This window comes from Diuraphis noxia, unplaced genomic scaffold (assembly GCF_037042655.1).
Source record: "Diuraphis noxia isolate RWA-SAM2 unplaced genomic scaffold, SU_Dnox_SAM2 contig0001, whole genome shotgun sequence".
Lineage (NCBI taxonomy): Eukaryota > Metazoa > Arthropoda > Insecta > Hemiptera > Aphididae > Diuraphis > Diuraphis noxia.
Window position 1 is genome coordinate 85831741 of NW_028301711.1, and position 20625 is coordinate 85852365.

The 20625-nt window shown below is 31.3% G+C and overlaps 1 protein-coding gene across 1 annotated transcript; it reads right to left on the bottom strand.

Annotated features, from left to right (window-relative positions):
* Window positions 1-4473: 4473 nt before the first annotated feature.
* igl (IQ calmodulin-binding domain containing protein igloo) lies at window positions 4474-19334 on the bottom strand. Its single transcript, XM_015515997.2, has 4 exons — window positions 18949-19334; window positions 9277-9390; window positions 8852-9012; window positions 4474-6598 (listed from the first exon to the last, which is right to left on the bottom strand). The coding sequence occupies exons 1-4, from the start codon at window positions 19088-19090 to the stop codon at window positions 6464-6466; spliced, it is 552 nt and encodes a 183-aa protein (XP_015371483.1). The 5' UTR covers window positions 19091-19334; the 3' UTR covers window positions 4474-6463.
* Window positions 19335-20625: the final 1291 nt, after the last annotated feature.

Sequence of the window (20625 nt, forward strand, 5' to 3'; positions counted from 1 at the left end):
TTATTTTATACATTTGGGAAGACATCTTACCAAAATAGTTTATTAAATTTACCATGTATTTATTCATTCGATAGTTAAAAACTGTTAAATTAACTATACTTTTTTTCTAAAACAAAAATATTTTAATTGAATGAATAAATTTAACTTAATTGAATTATGATTTTTATTTATTAAAATAAAAAAATTTTAATTGAATGAATAAATTTAATTTAATTTAATTATAATTTTTTTTTATTAAAAAAAAAATAATTGATTGTTATTTTAAATACCAATATAGTGTACGATTTAAAATACACATGCTAATGCTAACCATGTACATTGTTGCACAAAAAGGTAATATATTTTTAAAAAAAAGATTAATATGTTTTAGTGTTTTACTTACAACGATAAGGTAAAATAAACCAAAGTAAGTACCTATTGACTATAATATGTGTAATAATTAAAACTTACCTCTAACTTTGGTACTGGCAAAAATTAATCAAATACAATTTAAAATTACGTTAAACGTTTTTATTTAAAACCAATTCGTGATTAACTTCTGCAATATAAAAATATTTTGCATTGTAGGTGTACCTATATGGAAGGTGTACTATAAATTGTTGTCATTTCGTATGTGTCACCTGCAATTACAAAAATCTACAAAGTTGAAGTAAAAATCTTCAATCAAAATAAATTATTCATGACAATAATTTATACAGATACGAATTTTTTTAATGGATGCAATTATAATTTAGTAGTGCAATTACTCGTAAGATAAAATGAACTTATATGCGATAAAATCGATTACAGTGTAACGTAAAAATTTAAAATAGTTGAAATTGGTAATTTGTACAATATATATAACTTATAAGGTAATAAGTCTCATTACATTGTATTCCGAAAACAGTTTGTCAACGTTGCACAGTTTAAAAAAATTTTTATTACAATTATTTCGGGCGCAAATAGTTTATAAAAAAGGTGCAATGGGCGTAAATGGTTTGCACCGATAAGTAAGTAGGTACCAATTAATAAATATTGTAGTATATAGGCTTAAAATACCTTAAAATATATTAAAGCTTTTAATTGTATAAAATTACCAAGTTAACCTGTTGATATCTTTTTTTACGCTTCGTCACCTCGATGATAAAGACATAAATTACGTTAACTGAAAACTTGCGATAAAATTAAATCATCAGCGTTACTAACATAAACAACTAATTTAACCTTTTCTTTTCACATGAAAAACTTAAAATATGAATAAAGTTTTGGTGCACTGTAATAATTAGGGTTAGGTACGCATATTTTAACGCATTACACTTTCCACTAGAAAACAATTTTGATAGTTGCTTATTGCCAGTTACCTTTAATACAGTTTTGGCACTTGGCAGCCATGAATTCAGCTGAAACGTAAAGCCTAATCAAGATCACAATACTGTTACGATATTTACAAGATCACAAAACAAAAATGTATAGAATTTATAAATATTTATTGGTAAAATGGTCCTAAGCCTCTAAGGTATAGTATATTAGTAGGTCAAGTTAATTTCCAAAGTACCAGAATTTATATAGTTAACATATTTACTGTTTAAAAAAATATTCAAGATTTAATCAAACTTATTTTCAATGTCTGTTTAAAGATAATAATATTGCAAGAACTTAACCCGTATCGATGCATAACCCCACATCCTGTGCACACCTATTAATGATATTTTTATAGTCGTCTAACCACATGATTTCGTATTTCCCTAATGTTAATGATTTCCACGAAATGCTTTCTCACTTACAATTACAAAGTTGGTCGCACCCTACCCTAGCTTGGTTCGGCTGGTGCCTAGTTGACGTGAACTAGACAATGCGGGACGCTAGTCCATAGCATATATATGTATATAGCTATCTATCTTTATAGTTGTACCTCTATATCTATGATGTCTGTTTATCCTTTATTTAAATGCTTTATAATATATGCTTAATTTTTACTTTTTCCAATAAACACGCTTGGATAAATACTGCAATTATAATTATATCAAATTTCGTCGCAATCGGTCCATCAATTGGAATTGGAATGCATAAAGGATAAATAGACAGAAGTCCATTTTTTTAAATTTTTTTCCATATGAATTTCCCATTAAACATACTAACGCTTGTGATTTATTAATTTATTAATTCGCTTAACAAATCATGGAATAAGTAATTTTGAGCAACATTTGTAAACACCTTTTGAATGAGTTCAGCTTTTATTGTGTTAATTGATAAAAACTCTTAGGAAAGGTGATGCAGCCAGTCAGCTCTTATATAGGAAAATTGCCATTACCAATATCAATGAGTTGTTTAAAGAATATATGTCTCTAGATTGATCATTTTGCTACATGACACGCATATTCTTGCTTAAATGTAATATCTCGAGATGTTTCCACAATTGGAGGACTTAAAACATGCATTCAGTTCATCAGCTAGCGTTGAATGTGGAACCACTGGCAATGTTTGGTAAAAATCACTTGGTAATAAAATCATTGGATATTTAAGTAAGTATAATACATTTTCAAAAATATTATGTATAATGATATAATAATATAATAATATATATTACATATTATAATATTGTGTGAAAACATAGAGTCCAAATTTTTTTAAGAAATTGGCATGCTTATTGCAGCTAATGGTTTTATTCATAATACTGAAATAATGATTTATTTACGCAAAATGAATGGCTTTTTAAGGATCGTGTAAATAAAAAAAACGTGCCAACAGACGCTATATATATGTGTATTATAATAATTATATTATAATATTATAATGGGTGCATGATATGATGAGTTATGACCCACCGGCCACCATCATTTATCGTCAAATTCAATTATTCTTACCATCACAAGTTATTCATTGTGGTTATTACTACCTAGTAGGCAATTATCATCCTGCGTCCTAAATGTTATAAGAACATTAGGTAATTTTATCAGATAATTAAATTATGGCTATAGTGGCTAATATTCTACTTATTTGACTATAATATATGCAGTTAATTTTTCGAAAAACAAATCAATTGTTTATATTAAATTATTATTAAATAGATTTAAAGTGGGAAATGATCAGTTCGTATCATAAATTGCAAAACAACAAAAATATAACAATCAACACTTTACATGGCTTGTACTGTTATTTCTTAGTGGCAAGTATTTTTTTTTTATTAACCAGAAAATATTATTAATTTCACTCACTAAAACGTACTGCAAGTTGACATTGTTGTTATAAAACACACCCTAATCCTCAAAAAATTTGTTTGAAAATAACTTTTTTGCATTACTAAAACGTTCAAGAACAAACTTTCTAGAATCTAGACTGTAGATCATAGAAAAGAGATTAAATAGAAAGGCCACTCCTGTAGAACATTTTGAAAACTATATAAATTGTACCTATCTACTCGTATAAAACATTTTTTACAAATGTATTACATGTATACTTGTACATTTTTAATTACAGTGCATAATATAATTATAATGTTATTAAACAACTTGAACTTCTAGTTAAATAATGTAATAATTATAAAAATAACAAGTTCAAATTCAATGGAAATACTTCTACTGATCACTCGCTTAAAAATGTACACCTATATGTGATTAGAAATTTGAGTCAGTCGTCACTATACTAAGTTACTGGATGTTTAAATATCTTTCTTATTCTTTTGAATAATTTTCGAAAAAATTGAGAAATTTTTAAAATTACTGTTTTTGAGTATACAATTTGGATTCAGATTAGAATTGCTGTATAAAGAAACTTAATGAGTTTTTTAACAACTGGAAATTATTTTTAAAAAATATGATAAAAATAGTTGTCACTTAATGTTGTAAATCTTACACAACTTAATATAAAACAAAACTTCTTTTGCCATACGATCCTCAGCTTGGAAACACTTGTGTTGCTTGCTCATTTCAACTATTACAACATTTTATTATTATCAAAAACATTGGTGAATTAATAAAAAATGTATTTTAAATAATGATTAAAAATAAATAAATTACAGTTAAATTCAATGTCAAAATTAAAATAATTAATTGATCATAAAAACAGTAATAATAGTCGATTGAAATTCATTAAAATATACAGTAAAAATGTATAAAATATTATGGTGTAATAAATTATAAATTATCAATGTGTTGAATTTTAAAGAATTGTTCGGTGATGTGTTTTATAAGAAATTACCATTCAATTGTATCATTCGATGACATAAACAATGTCCCCATGGCCCATGTCCAATTTCTAATCAGTATAATATAGTAGTACCTATTGTACTTACACAACTTTAAACAATCTTTCAACTCAAAACATGTTTACACGCACTTAAAAAACAAATCATTATAAGCCATAAACAACATCGAAATGTTCAAAATCTTTAAGTTGACACTCTATTACACGCAGAAATTGCTGTTTTATAGAATTTTCAAGGCAATAGTGGTGAGTGGCATCGAGTGTGTTGTAAATTGTAATAAATAAACAAAATTATATTTCTAAAATACGTATATTTGAAAATTACGACTGTAAAATACTAAAATAGATAGATATGCAATAAAATCGACAATACCACTAATAAAATACAATTAATAATTTGAGGATTCTGTAAGTAATAATAATATAATATAAGAAAAAAACAGAATTATAATATAAACAACGACATTAACAACAACAACAACAACAACTATTTAAGTTCAATTATTATTTAAGTATAATATACCTATAGTTGGTGTATATTATAATATTGTGTACGTGTGTGTGAGTGTGTATGTTTTGTTGTTGGAAAAAAAAATCTACAATAAATGACTACGTATTACCTATACAATACATTGATTGATTGATTAAAGTATATTATAATGATGATGATAATTATAACAATAATAATAATAATAATAATAACACTATATTATGTTGAAATTAAATTAAATATCAAATTATTCAATGGTTAATGAAATATAATGGTAATAATAAGGAATTTATTGTTTTAAATAAAAAGAAAAACAGTTAACTATTTTTAATCAAAGAATAATTATTTTTCAATAGTTTATTTGTATAAATGTAATATATTTTTCAAGTGAGCAGCGACAATAAGTTTAAAATACAAATTTTAATTTTATCTGACCCAACAGGCAATATTTTGTTTGCCGGTGTACGAGTGCTTAAAGTGATGTTTTTATAATAATTAATGTTTATAAATTTATGTAAAATTATCAAACATTTTTTCTACGGCCTACTCGATTAATAATTAATAAATTGTAAAAACAGAAATTTTCAAGCAAATATAATTGGTTCGTTTTTGTGAATATATACGTTGATTAATTAACGTAGGTACTATATATAAATGCAAGTTTTGTCTAAATATTGTATGATTTTTATACGATGTTTATTTTTAATTTATCACTACAATAGTCAATAATAATAATAATAATAAATTTAATATTATCTCGTAAACGTTAAAAATTTTAAAACGACTGGTCGAAAAAAGTAATTATGAAACGATTATGCCGATAAAATAATACTGCAGCGATGAAATAACACTGTGCAGTATTGAAGAAGATTATTATTATTATCATTTTTTGTAACGACGCATATGTGATAAGTTCTCCAAGCTCAATGTAATAGAAACTTTCGTCGTTATCGTGGTGTTAATTTAATTTATAATTATTATTATTTTGATTACGATTACATTTGATTATTACATTCTGATGGGACTCGACGGTATTCATATAATGATTATAGTATTATTACCCTGCAGCCACCAAATTTTAGTTACAACACATAAGGTAGGTATATAATACGAAATACAATATCAACCGTTTATGTTTTGGTAGAAACTCCAGGAAATTATTTAAATTGATGTGCGTGTTTTAAAATATAATATTTATTAATAATTAATAATAGTAAAAATAATAATAATAATAATTACACATTGATACGAATTTTGTGTTGGTTACAATCGACATAGTGAAAATGAATATAATATTATGACTGTATTAATGCATTATAATATAAGGCGAGGATGGCGGAAAAGGAATGTTATTAGCTTAAGAGAAAAAAAAACCTAATGATTCTATTTAATTACATTATATAGGAAATTCTGTGGTTTACAAACCGACTGACATGTTATTATGTTGCTGAACCTAATAAGAAACTTGTCACGACAGCTTTGGAAAAGCTATATCAATTAATATAAATAAAGTTTTAATAAAACGCTTTCTCTCCTACATCCGTAGTGAAATAAAATAATTTTATCGAAAATTACTATGATGATGATAATGATAATAATAATAATAACCGCAGTGGTGTAGTTCAACAATTGCAGATGTATTATTATGCTGCATTAATTAGTCCGTCCTCGATAGATATTATAATTATTACCATAGCATTGTGAAATGCAAGAAAAGAATCAAATACAAATAATAATAATAACAATAAAATTAATAATAATAAAAAGGAAATTTTATACAGCGGCGGAGTCCTATTGCTTGGCTTCGATTGCGTCATCAGCCTTCCGAGCTTTGTGCCCGCGGAACGACGCCTGAATCTTTGTAGCGGCTTTGTGCAACTCCGGATCGGCCAAGTCCACGTCCAACAGCTGGTCTATGTCTGCGTCCTGTACACGACAATTTAATGGATGTGTAGTACATTTTATGGGCAAGATCGAAGGAAATAATTTATATCTTACAGTTAACGAAGATGCACGTATGACTATAAATAATTATATTACATACGCATGCGTTTGTTTATTATATTTATTGTTTAAATATTGTCTGAATTGGTCGATGAAATGTCAGATAAATAATTTTATTCCAACCTAGTAGGGTCGACTTTTATGATAAATAACTAATCGGAAAAAAATTTATATCCGGCACCTAGTGAAATAAACTTATCGTGAGAACTTATTGTCTCGTTGAAAAATAACCTTTAATGTCACACGATGCATACATTTTGATCGTGTGAAATGCAACACATCAAATTGTAGAAAAAAATATTTATAACTTTTAATGCTTTTTAATTCAATCGTTTTCAGGTCTAAAAAAAAATCAGCCTAGCATAAACCTATATGAATATTATAGAAGGTGTAAAGTGAACATATATATATATATTTTACATTATGGTATTCGACTTTTAAAACTTCCCCCTATATTTTGATTTCCAATCGAGCATATTGGGTTTTCCATGATTATATTAAAGGTAAAGATATTTCATTTTATTCTTTCGTGAAACACATTTTGGATCACAATTAAAATTTCAACAGTAGATTACCATTAATCTGTATAAAAAGCAATTTAATCACTAACAAAACACAAATATTTTTAAGTACCTATCTAAATGAAGTTAATCTAAAAATTGATTTTTTATATTATGTATTACTACTATTATATCAAGACAATATCATTATGAAATTTTCGTATTTTAAAAATATTTTTTTTTCAAAAGTTTATTGAAAGTATTAAATCCGTAATGGAGTAAATTAATATTATAGTGTATCAGTATGTGTTAATTTATTATTATTGTGCAGTAAATATTACTGTCATTTATTCCCAAACGCGAGCATCGTGCACATTTTTCATGTTACCGCAACCAATCGACCGATATTATTGTTCATCTTCACACAATAATAAAACCCCTAAATGAGAAATAAAATTAACCTTACTTCCCCATGTAGGATTTTAATAAAATTATGAAAATGTGTTTGAATTTGTAAAGTTTTTAACTAGGTTAATGTTTAAGTCTATTAAAATAAAAGTAAATAATATCATGTTTTATATAAAAAAATATCTTGACTTTGAACAAATGTAGTTAAAAGAATAAATATTCTACAAAACATTAAAGAAAAAGAAAACCAATTCATTAAAGTGTTTTAAATTAAAATAAGATCACGGTAAGTAACGTTAATTTACTTTTACTTATTTTTCAAGGTAATTGACAAAATAAAATATATTAGCTGCTCTAACTAACTTAATTAATTTTTTTTTATATGTCAACATATTTTTTTGATAACTATTTACGTTTATTGTTATATAGTATATACATAGATAAATGTATAAGTACTATAATATTAACAATCGTCGATATAATATAATGTAATATGTGATATAACTCTTTAGATTAATATTATTATCTCGTTAGGTAATAATTATTATCCGCACTATAAATATAGTTACATATAATATGGTAACTATAATTTCAAGATTTCTTTTTCCCTTGTGTTTATCTTATATTCAAAGAAGTATTGTAAATCTTTATCTCTTTGTATGCATATTGTTATAATTTGTTACCTATCTTTCAATATTCTATACTAAAATTTAAATTCCTGTTTAATACAGTAAAAAAGTAATATCTCTATCACTATCTTATTCTCACATATAAATAATAAATATATAATATGATTTATTTAAAATGTACAGTCGGAGCATGTATTAGGTAGATATATATCTGAAGTTGGTTGGGTACTAGACAAATCATAATCATTTAACTTGTTACTAAACATTTGTATAAATGTTCGACAATATTGTGTATAACATTACTTTTAGCTAGTCTAATGATATACTAATACGTATGTTATACATTTTAAATTTATTTATTTTTTAATTCATAATATTTATTATATATTTATTTTATGGCATCGCTGACAGAAGTGCATCATTATTTCCTATATTATGTACACATGTACGTTAACTATACATACATATAACTCAAGTTTAGTTAGCGATTGTTTTAGGTAGGCAGATAAGCCAATAGTGTGATTTATTATAATTTGTGTATTCATAGTTGACTTAAAATTTTTTTTAATCATTTAATAGTCATCACTCACTAATAAACAAATACAAATTGTGTATGAATGTATGATGAACTTATGTACCTTATTTATGTCGATGTTTTTCAACTGCGATTCGAGACTTTCATCTTTAGAAGTCAAACCTGAAGCCGTTGCGCCAGGTTCGTCTTTTCCACAGGCCTGCTGTTTCCTAGTCATATGACCCCGGAATGACGCTTGGATTTTGGTCGCGGCATGACACAATTCTGTTTATAAATATATGAAACTCAAATAAAAAACGAATAGTGTTTGATAACAAGCGTGTGTATGCGTGTGGATTATATTTTAACAAATTCGAAAAAAAAATCACTAAACAAAAAAAGAATTTCTCTTAATCTTGTATTAATACATAAACACACTATTCAGATAGTCCGTCACACACACATACACACACTCACACACAACGACAACGAGTGTGCTAGGAACAAATTTCATTTAAATGTCCTTGGGTGTTCAATTTTTTTTCTTACCAACGTCATCCGGCCGGAATTCCTTTTCGAAATCTACTTCCTCTGATGTTTTCATCGTGTCGGAGTTTTCTTCTTCGCTAACCGAACTGGCCAAACTGTCAAGTTTTCCCAAATCTAAGTACACAGAAACATATACAAAGTAAATTTAATAACGATTCTTTGATTTGATATATGAACGTAGATGGCAATATGGCTTGGTTCAAAAGGAAGAGAGCAAAGCAACCCCCAACATTATCTACCAACGTATGCATTTTTTTGTCGTTTACGTCTTGTGGCTGTGCAAGAATTATGAAAAACATAATCAAAATATCAGTCATGAGTCATGATCAATTAACTATGTAAGTAATTAACTAGCTAGGTGTCTAGGTAACCTCGTCAACGATAATATTGTCTGCAAATATCATGCGATAACTTATTGAAAACGTAAGGATTAGATAAACAATAAAGTGAAATCCCCAAGTTAGTTTTCCATAAGTTATTGAAGTACATACCAACTCAAGCTCTCGTCAATCAAATTCGTTATCTGAAATTGTGATTTGACAAATAATAACGATTGTTACATAGGTACTTCGATTATTGTTTTATACTCTACGACTGCAGACATACTACATACTACATACGTTATTATTATTTGTTTATAATACGTGTTCTTTAGGTCATCAATGTACAGGGCACTGCCCCATTGGTTGTGTATATTGTTTTTGACTTAAAGCGGGAAGATAAATATAAAATATTATACAATGTTGGTAACCTAATCGTCATTAGATATTTAATACGTGTATAATTTGTGTTACACGTAATCGATTTTCACTGCAGTCTTCCACATCCTGACATCCTCCTCACGCTTCCTATCATCATTCGGTGATATTAAATAGTGGGCATTAACTCAAAGTGGCATGCACATACGCAAACATTTTTGGCAGATCTTGATTTTCTACATATATTTTCAAAATGACAGTCGTATATTAATCGACAGTATAGATCGGAAGAGTAGATACGAAATGCATTTTTAACGAACTTTTAAAATTTCAAACCCTCGTCATGCCAGCGTAAAATTATACACGTCATCAAAACTTTTGAATTATAAATGCGTTTTGGTTATACGCATTACACACACAAATCTATAACTACTATAAAAATGTATATTTTATGTTAGTCAAATTATGTACCTAAAATTCCAAAACAAGATTTATGGGATTCGTACAATATTGTTATTTGTTTAGTATTAATTATTTATTTAATTTGATGTTGTTCACATTTTCATTTTAGTCATTAAAAAATGTTTGGGAAACAAAAAAATTGGATTGACTTTCCGCATACATTTTAAACACAATTGGCAACGAATATAATATAATGCATATATGTTCATCATATTATACTACTATATTTTATTAAAGTGTTTTAGAAAGTTATGAATATTTAAGTGCATTCAAAAATAAAAAATTTTTTATAACAGCACAATAATAGGTACTTCAAATACAGGAGTGAAAACTTTTTAAGAATTATAAATTTTCAAAGTTGTACAAAAAACAAAAATATAATATAGTACGTACCTACTACGTACCTATAATTTATAAATATTTATAATTTTATTATATAATGAATAGTATATTGTTAACTTTATCTAATATATATTATAATACTATACAGATATTAGGTGTAATAAATATAATATAATACAAACAAACAGTAAGTACATATTTAGTACCAAAAAAATATTTGAATACCTTTACTCAAATACTTTTACTCAAATACTTTACAAGGGTGCATATATAAATATATATTATACAATAAACATAACAAATTTACACACCCTAAATATGTTTTATAAATTTATACCATAGTTATTCTATAGATAGCATCGTTTTTGTGGGACTTTATATATCCCAGATGGCAGATGCTATATAAATATTACCTATAGTTTAAATTTTTGTTTTGGTTTTTGGCACTCAAACTGTATATTTGAAAAATACGAACAATGAGAAAAAATACTCGAGGAAAAAATACTTGACAGTATAAAATACTCGACTTTTTTTTTGTTAGTAGATAAAATGATAATAAAATGAACATAAATAGATAAACAATAAAAACAAGGGTATATAATAATGATACTAAAAAAATGTCTACTATATAATATACATACACACACACATATTATGTATATATATACACAATACTTTTGGAAAGGGCGGTGTTGAGAAGGAAACATTGCCACACTGGTATATATACTGTGCCCTACATTTCTTTTTTTTAGACTCCGTATATAGTACTACAGTAGTGCAAATCAATGCTCCATTTATTGTACACTAAACCGTTTTATCATATTATTCTTGTGTCTTTTATTTCTTTCCAGTTTATGTTCCTATTTTAATCATTGTGATTACTTTTTAGTCTTTTTACAAGGGGTACAATGTTAATACTTTTTATATAATATATATCACCTACTACACATTCAGTGTAAAATGAGTAAGGCATTATCAGGACTGGGCCGATCAATAGCGGCGCTCCTGGCAAAATAAAAATTTGCATCCCCTCCCTAGATTTTCAAATTTAATTATATCAAATTTTGCGCCCCGTTTCTTCTCCTTATTGAGGTAATCTATGAATCTAAAATTATTTAAAATTATTATGTAGGTACTAGCTGGATATCAAAAATCATGACCATCACACACTGCTGTGAATGATAAATTGATATATTATACATTATGTATATATGTTTATAAATCTTTTGTCAGTATAAAATATAACTAATGGTGAAGATTTCAGTAAGAGTCATAATAAATTATTATTACCGGGAGAAAAATCTTGGACATAAAGTTTTCAAAACAAACTTTTTTTTAATTTATCAATAAAATTATTTTCGCCTGTATGAATAAATGCGTTACATTGTAAATCCTTCTCACAAGTAGCCTAACCTGCAATCTTTCTCTCTCCATATAATATATATTATATAGGCATATTGTGAACTATCAATCAAACAACCTTTCGTGCAAGAAAAAAAAAACAATTTCTATTACTTTTGCAATAAGGTCATAACTCCAAATTATGTAATATTGTCTTTATACATTTTATTTTTAAAATTCAAAATTTAATTTGCTAACAATAATATTTTTTTATAATGTACCACGCTATTCTAACTAGCTAAAAATCTCAAATATTCCCAAAAATCTTAATAAAATTGTCATACAATAACTAAATAAACTATAAATCATAATATAATTATTAATTCAAAATGTATACGATTCAAATTTGTTCATCCCCATTGAGTTAAAGAGAGTTAACCGAGTGATGAATTTGTGAAAACTGATAATCTCTATTTTATCTTAGCATTCTAACAAATGCTCCAACAACCCTACAAAGTTGCCGAATTTTCAAAAATCTAAAATACATATTATTATTGTATGATTAGGAATTACAGCGTTATTGCAATAATGGCTTGAGTATAGGTATCTTATATAATTATATTGTATTTCTTATAGAATTGAGTAGGTAGGTATCTAAAACACTAAATGCTTATAGCCATATGAAATAATAATAATGTTAGTAGACACGGTACGGTAACTCGATAAGTTTACTCCGAAAAATTCCATTTAAATCATTTAGCTAAGACTCAAATGCACAATACAATATCTACCTACGTTTTTTGTTAAATCAAAATTCACGATGGTAGGAATTGTTGACATGCGCCCATGTCACCCTGTATGTAATATTATTATATAAATAAACCGAAAGTTGGCTGGAAAATGTGTTTTATAGACAGATATTTAATAGTTATATGCGTACATTATATGTATATAATATGACCATCTAAGTGCAAAAACCACCAGAAGCGTTTTCACCAAATACCATAACAAAAAATAAACTCGTCGGTCGTCCGCAAATTATTATTATTGTTATTATTATTATTATTATTATTATTGTTATTGTTATTATTATTATTATTATTATTGTACTGCAGCAGTCAGCCAGTCACCCTTTGTGCTTAGTGTTTCCGAAATTCGCGTTGTTCGCGCGGGCAATTTATTTCACGACGGGCGTAATGTATTTAATATTTATACAATTGCGGAACTACGTCGGACTATATAATAATATATTGTACGCATACATATATTTGTATAGAATAGGTGTGTGCACCAGCTATTAAATACGCGCGCATACGGTGCCATTAATATTATATTATTAACGATTTATCATCGCGATTCGCGACGTGTAGGTATATATAATATATACAACGCAATGCTTAGGTGTAATTTGCAGGGTACCTAAACGTATGTACAAAATATTACATCATATTTATCATGCAAGTAAATGTGTGTGTGTGTGTTTGTGAGTGGTAGGGGGATATAGTCGATGACACACCACTGTTGGGTCTTTTTGTTTTTCTGAACCAGGGATACTCCTTAGTAAATATAGTTCTAGATTAGGTGCATTATTAATAATATTACCTATATATTATGAATTAATACCGTTCTATTCAGATTGATGTTATAAAATATACCTATGTATAATATATATATATATTGCACCCAGTGGCACGGAGAGTGGTATTTGTACAACGGGCAAAAGAAAATGTTTATTCACCAAGTTTACATATAGTAGACATATAAGCGGTTATAACTCTAGCACATAATATACTAACAACTATAACCTATACATTATCATATTTATTACCTACTTAATAAAATAGAACATGGAATCTTCACCACTCCCAGTTTTTCGATCGTCATCATGTTATATTTTAAAGTTTATTATATTTTAAAATTTAAAATATAATGCCTAGTAATTATGAAAAATATACCGACGTGGTGGTGTGGAATTTCGAATAAAAAATAAAGTTCATTGAGAATTAATAACGAGAATCGTAATAATAATAATGATAATAGTACATAATTATTTATAATGTTGTACAAGTGTAAAACCGTGATTTTCTATTCGTACCCATGAACACGGTTGTACGTAAAAGTTAACGAAGAAAGAATACTGGCTCACATCGCGAGTAAGAAAAAAATCGACAACAAACTAATTAAACTTTTTTGTAGTGTAACCCTCTCTGCGGAGTGTACGTCCGGTGGTGGGAGGAGGCAGCGAATCGAGTTTAAAACTGCAGACATCTGCGTGCTGCTGATATAATATGCTGATATTCGAATATATATATATTGTACCTAAAAGAATAAATAAGAAAAACGCTGCGACAGTTCGTCGCGAAACAATCGGCTGTAAAAGATAATTTTATAATAGGTAGGTATTATTATTATTATTATTGTAAATTAACATATTGCAAAGTATAAAACGTCAATTACGCTGCTCGAGCAATGTTTAGTTATTTTTTTTACACATAATGCAAAAACGCAAAAGATGTCCCCGATCGATGGAATCCACGGCTAGTTCCGGAAGGATAAAGGAGGTCAGCGCTGTGTGTCAGGTATATACAAAATAGATGGCCACCAATACAAAAATACAGTTTGCATAGTCACAATTATTTTTGCTTAAATGTGAATAATGGACATCGTGAAATTCGTTGCAGATCATTTTAATTACAATCAACCTGTATAGATTCTGTAAAATATTTTTCTTCATTATTTGTTTTGATATTATACTATAATAATCACGGTGGACTACTACAGCGTTATAACCGGAAGTTATCGCATAGGCCAACACTATAATCACGTTTTTGAACACTACTGCAGCTATACGTGTGTTAAACTCTTATAAAGGCTCTAACATAAGTCTAATAATGGGTACCTACATTACCTATTCACGATTTATCGTAAATCCAACGATACTATATTAGACAATATTATTTTCATCAATACGCATATGCGCTGTTGGTATTTTTATTTTTTATACGCCTATTCGCTCACACGTACCTGCAGACTGCAAGTATTACGTATATAATATAAGTACCTACCTATATAGGTACCTACTACTTGCATAATAATATTATAATAGGAATAGGAAATGACTAATAATAATAATGATAAATCGTAAATGTTCGGAAATTGGCGTAATTAATAATATCTACCGTCCTCACCCCCATCCATGCACGTTACCAAGTATAATATAGTCAGTACAAATGGGGGATGGTAAGCGGGGGGATGACCGGTGATGGTGGACTGCAGGTTGGGGTCTCTATAGATAGGATATAATATGTGTGTGTGTGTGTCTTTTATGTATGTGTCTGTCGGTATCTTTGTGTGTCTGTGTGGTGGTTTTCGGCGGCGGACTGCATCGATCGTGGCGCGCGGTAGTTAGGTCGTGGTTGGGGAGGGGGGTGGTGAGCGTACGCGCGTCGCAAGCGAGGGCGGCCCGTGTCGGTCATTGGAGGTCATCAGGTCGCGCGTTCGACCAAGGCCGCGCGTCACCTTATCGGCAATTATATCGCTACGCTGCCACTACTATTATTGCTACTGTTATTCACCGTGTTAACTGCATATACACATAATATGATATGATATATGACGTATATTAACACAATGTTATTGTCGTGTTCTACATATGATATAGGTACTGCATAGAAGTGAGCCTGTAAGAATATCTGAATATATAACGCATATCATAAAACTTTGTTAAGCCCACGACCACCAACCCTCCAACCTATTACGGCAGGAAAACTCACTCGCGTCAGTATATTTATGCAGCCTCGTTATCATAATAATATTACGTAATATAATTTGCATGCGTTAAAATATTATGTAATAATAATAACATGATCGTCATAAACGCTGAAGCTGCTGCTTGCAGCCGCGTGTAATACCCGACATTATGCACCGAACAAACAATATTAGCTTATCGAAATTCCCAACTACTCGTCCGTATACGGTGTTGAGTATTCGTTTATATGTAGGCTAGGCTATAGGCTAGGCAGAGGAGGAGGTACTGTAAAGTACTCAATAATAATAATAATAATCGCAATGTATAAAATAAATAATTATACTACGTTCTGCGCGCGACTTCTGATGATGAAGTGTACTCATACAGCACTATCAAATTACACTACGGGACTAAAGTATATATGTATACTTGAATTGCACTAGGGTTGAAATTTCATTTTAATATACGACACAGCCATCCAACCGTCAAGATGATAAAACACTCTGACCTTTTCGATTCATTATATGCGCGCCTTTCATGTTCGACAAGTTTCCTGAAGTCACGGAGTCGTATTTATATTATAATATATATACCTATGTGTAAAGTTGGCCGTTGGGAATAGGGTTGTGACGGGGTTCTAACTTTCCTGTAGATCGTTCTTTTAAAACGCTCATATTCATATAGGAGCAGTGCAGAATATTATCGATAAGTATATGACTATATTATTATGAGTCGTGACACCTGAGATTGAAAACCTATCGGATTCTCGATTCCCCCGTAAAATCGTATTTCATAAAAATATACGCCTCGGATGTGGTGCCACCGCTCATTGCCGCCGTTAAATAATAAATTAGCATATTCAAATGTAGGTACAGAGTTTGGTGCCACTGCGGCACTACAATGAATTTGCGTGTATTGCAGTATTATAACACGAAGCACAAACGGTATGCATAAATACACCGCAGTGATTTTATATACGAGTATTATATACGTCATATTATGAAGTGATATACATAACATGACATCGTTGTCGGTCATAATAACGTTCGATGTGATGACAATAATAATTATAATAATAATAATAATAATAATATATTATAACGTACGAAGACACGAGAAGATCTATCGTATCATAATTATTATTAAAATAATATTTTATACTTACATGCGCGGGCGTGTGTAGTTAGAGACGGTTTCGTGCTGCCGCTGCTGCAGGTGTAATGTAGGTACCTTAAAGCACGCGTGTATGTTTATTGAAAAGTAAAGGTAGGTATATCGCTGCGGTGGAGGTGGTGTTTAGTGAAATATAATAAATGATCGAGCAAATATATTTTATTTTTATTATAATATATTATAAACTCTGCACGCAGGTGGTGTGACACAGGTGTAAGCTGCGTAGCGATCAGGAATGTTTGCGTGTGTGTGTGCAGTACACAGCAGTTTTTTTTATAATTTTTTTTTTTAATGTGCCGTAAATGCTGCGGTATATGGAATATTAATAATCGTAATAATTAGTAATAATATCAAATTAATATGATGAAATATCGCAGTGCAGCTAATATTATTCCGTTGGTTTGACGCGATTTCGTTAAAGTGTAACGTACAGGCGGGACAACGACGGGGCGGTCGGGCGCGGAAAGAGTTTTAGAGACGGACGCGGCGCGCTGTCTGGTCTGGCAGCGGCGTCGGCGGTATCGGTGGTGTCGGTGGTGGTGTCGGTGGTGGTGGCGGTGGTGGTCGCTTTTCGGTTCGCGTTCGAGAAGCAGCCGTAGGAGTTAGAGCAGAATGTAGTAGATGAGTGCCGTCGGTGACGGTGGCCGGCGAGCGTATGACGGCGCGCGGTAGATTCGTACGACTATATACCGTGACGCGACGTGCCCCGCACGTTATAAAACGTACGGCGGTGGCGGCACAGAGCGCAAACGCCGCCGCCGGTCGAGTGCGTATCTATTATTATTAGGTATACACATACATATACTATATATATATATATATATATACGAGAACTTGTCCTATCTGTGTGTGTGTGTGTGTGTGATGGAATTGAAAAAAGCTGTGTCGGCGGCGGGTGGAATATACGTATAATGCCGCGTTCGCTTATATATATATATATATATATATATATATATATGTGTATGTATAGGGTATATGCGGCAGCGCCGGCGCCCCTGACACTCCCTGGCGGTGAGGCCGAGCAATGCGCGCCGCGGCGAGTCGGAGGCCGCGCTCGTCGCGCGCATAATCGCTATGATACACCACCACCACGTCGTCTCGGCGCGCGCGATCCCCGTTGCCGCCGAAGCGCCAGGGACTTCGTTGCATGCACAATGACGTGCTATCGTAGGTAGATATATGTACTACGTGCGTCGTACGCCACATAGGTATGCGGAGGATGTGGCGTACGTTGTATTACAAAGGCCCCACGCCCCTGCCCGACATCCTTCCGGCTCCCACCCGCCATCCCAATCCGTAACCGACTCATGCCGCGATATGTGTAATAGCATCGACATAAGCGATGGAATTTACATCAAACTGTCGAATTCACCGCACCAGTGGTATTTGGCGCAAAAATGCTGTCGTTTATTTATCAATTTGTTTGTAATCTGTTTACAGTCATCGTTGTCAAGCGTCTTATGTATATTATTATACTATGTTATATAATAAAGTTCCTGAAGCCGGCGTATTGTATTACGATATTTATAGTTCTTTTGTGTGCCTATCATCAAACATCATAATACTTGTGATATTGTATGGGGTAACGATGTATACTATAATAATTATTATACGCAAAAAAAAAATACCTACCAGTGACGTTGAGGCGGTCGTTAAAAACAGATTAGTAAAAAATACTAACATGACAACCAGACAACAACAACAACGTCGCTCAACATAATTATATGTTCTATATATATATCATGTTCACTTATGATACGTGTCACGTCTTAACGATATCGTCCGCGGGTAGATCCTAAGTTATTCGTGTGTTACACGTCATAAATATTATAATATTATGCAGTTGGTGACACACACGACGAAACGGAACCGTTATTATTTTTTGTTATTTGCGAAGCATCCACTTACCGTCACTCAACGGTATCAAGAGCGTTTCGGCCGCATCCGACTCGGCGGCCGACGACAGTTTGTTGATGACGTCTACTCCGCCGTCTCCTCCTACGCCTTCTCCGCCGACGGCGCCTCCGTCTTTGCTCGGGTTACAGCCCATGACGACGGTCGGCCGCGTGCATCACCCGCGGTTCTCCATCCGCCGCCGGGCCGGACCGCATCCGATGGCCACCGTCGCTACCGTCCACCGCCAGCCACGGCTCTTGCTGCAGTCGTGATGGTGGCCGAAACAGTATATAGGTGATTCCGTGACGCGCGGTGCTGCAGACCGCTACGCTCACGTCGACTACGGTATCGTCGTGTAATAGCAGCGTGTAGCGTCGACGTACATCAACCGCCGAGTCGTAAGTACGGATTGCGTGGGTGGTGCGGTGCAAGCGACTACAAGGCGCATAGGTATTTTCGGTAACGGACGAGAATGATAGGGTGAGTGAATAGCAAAGAAAGAGAGTGAGAGAGAGAGAATGACAGGGAAAGGACGAAAAAATAGGCGACTACGATGCGGCCGTATTACTATACACGTATAAAATGTGGAATATATTATGCTATAATATTATAAGAGTGGTAGTGGAGCAGGCGTACCTATTTTTTAGGGTCGCCGCCCAACCCTCTCCGTTTACATGAAGTGTTTCGTTTACTCTTTAGAGCATATACACAGGTATATATACCTGCATAGTTTATAGTCGTTATACTTCGCCCCCGTCTTGTGTTTTATTTATTTTTCCTAAAAAAAAAAGACGAAAAACGCACATCGCCTACGACGGCCATCCGCGCCGTTTATTATAGGCAGGTTATATATGTATATACATAGGCAGTTTAGAATAATATAAGTGTATTAAGAGGTCGGTTGCCATCGGTAACAGACAACAGCAACAACAATAATAATATGTAAAAGGAACTAAACGGGGGCTAGGTATATGGACATTTACTCTAGAATGGCCGACTGAAGTGGTGTCGGAGTGGGCAGAGGGGAGGGTTCCTCCCCACCGCGCAGTCCATGGAATATTATTTAATGTGCATAGTGCACATATATATATCGACTGGACGCCGTCGGGTTTTTATTCGCGTTGATCACGCATTCATATTATACGTAGGTATATAATATAATATCAACCCTCCCGTCCCTCCCACCGCTACGCGTAGATGCATAAATAAATATATTACACAGCTAGGTCAATGGTTTATGTATATAAAGTGATTCTGGTAGAGGTAATAACCCAGTTCAAAGATTTTTATTCTGTCTAGTAAATCAGAACCTCACAGGATATGCGGCTGATAAATTGTGAGCTACTTAAAAATATAAATCCATATATATTATTAAGGATTTAAAAAAAAATATTATTACTATTATAAGTGCTTTTATAGGTTATTGAGTTACTTGGTTATTAGGGTATTATTTATTGGACGCCTGCAATAGTTAACTAGCAGGCACCTATACTTAACTATCGCATGCATATTTGAATATTTCCATGACCGTTCCCAAAATTTGCGTTTCATTCCCCTGCCAATCAATCATATGCAACTGACATGCGCGAAATCAAAAATCGATTTTAGTGTGTGGAGAATGGCATGCAAATTTCGGGAAATGTAATAAAAATATATGTTAATTATGTGCTAAATATTAGTGCGAGAAAA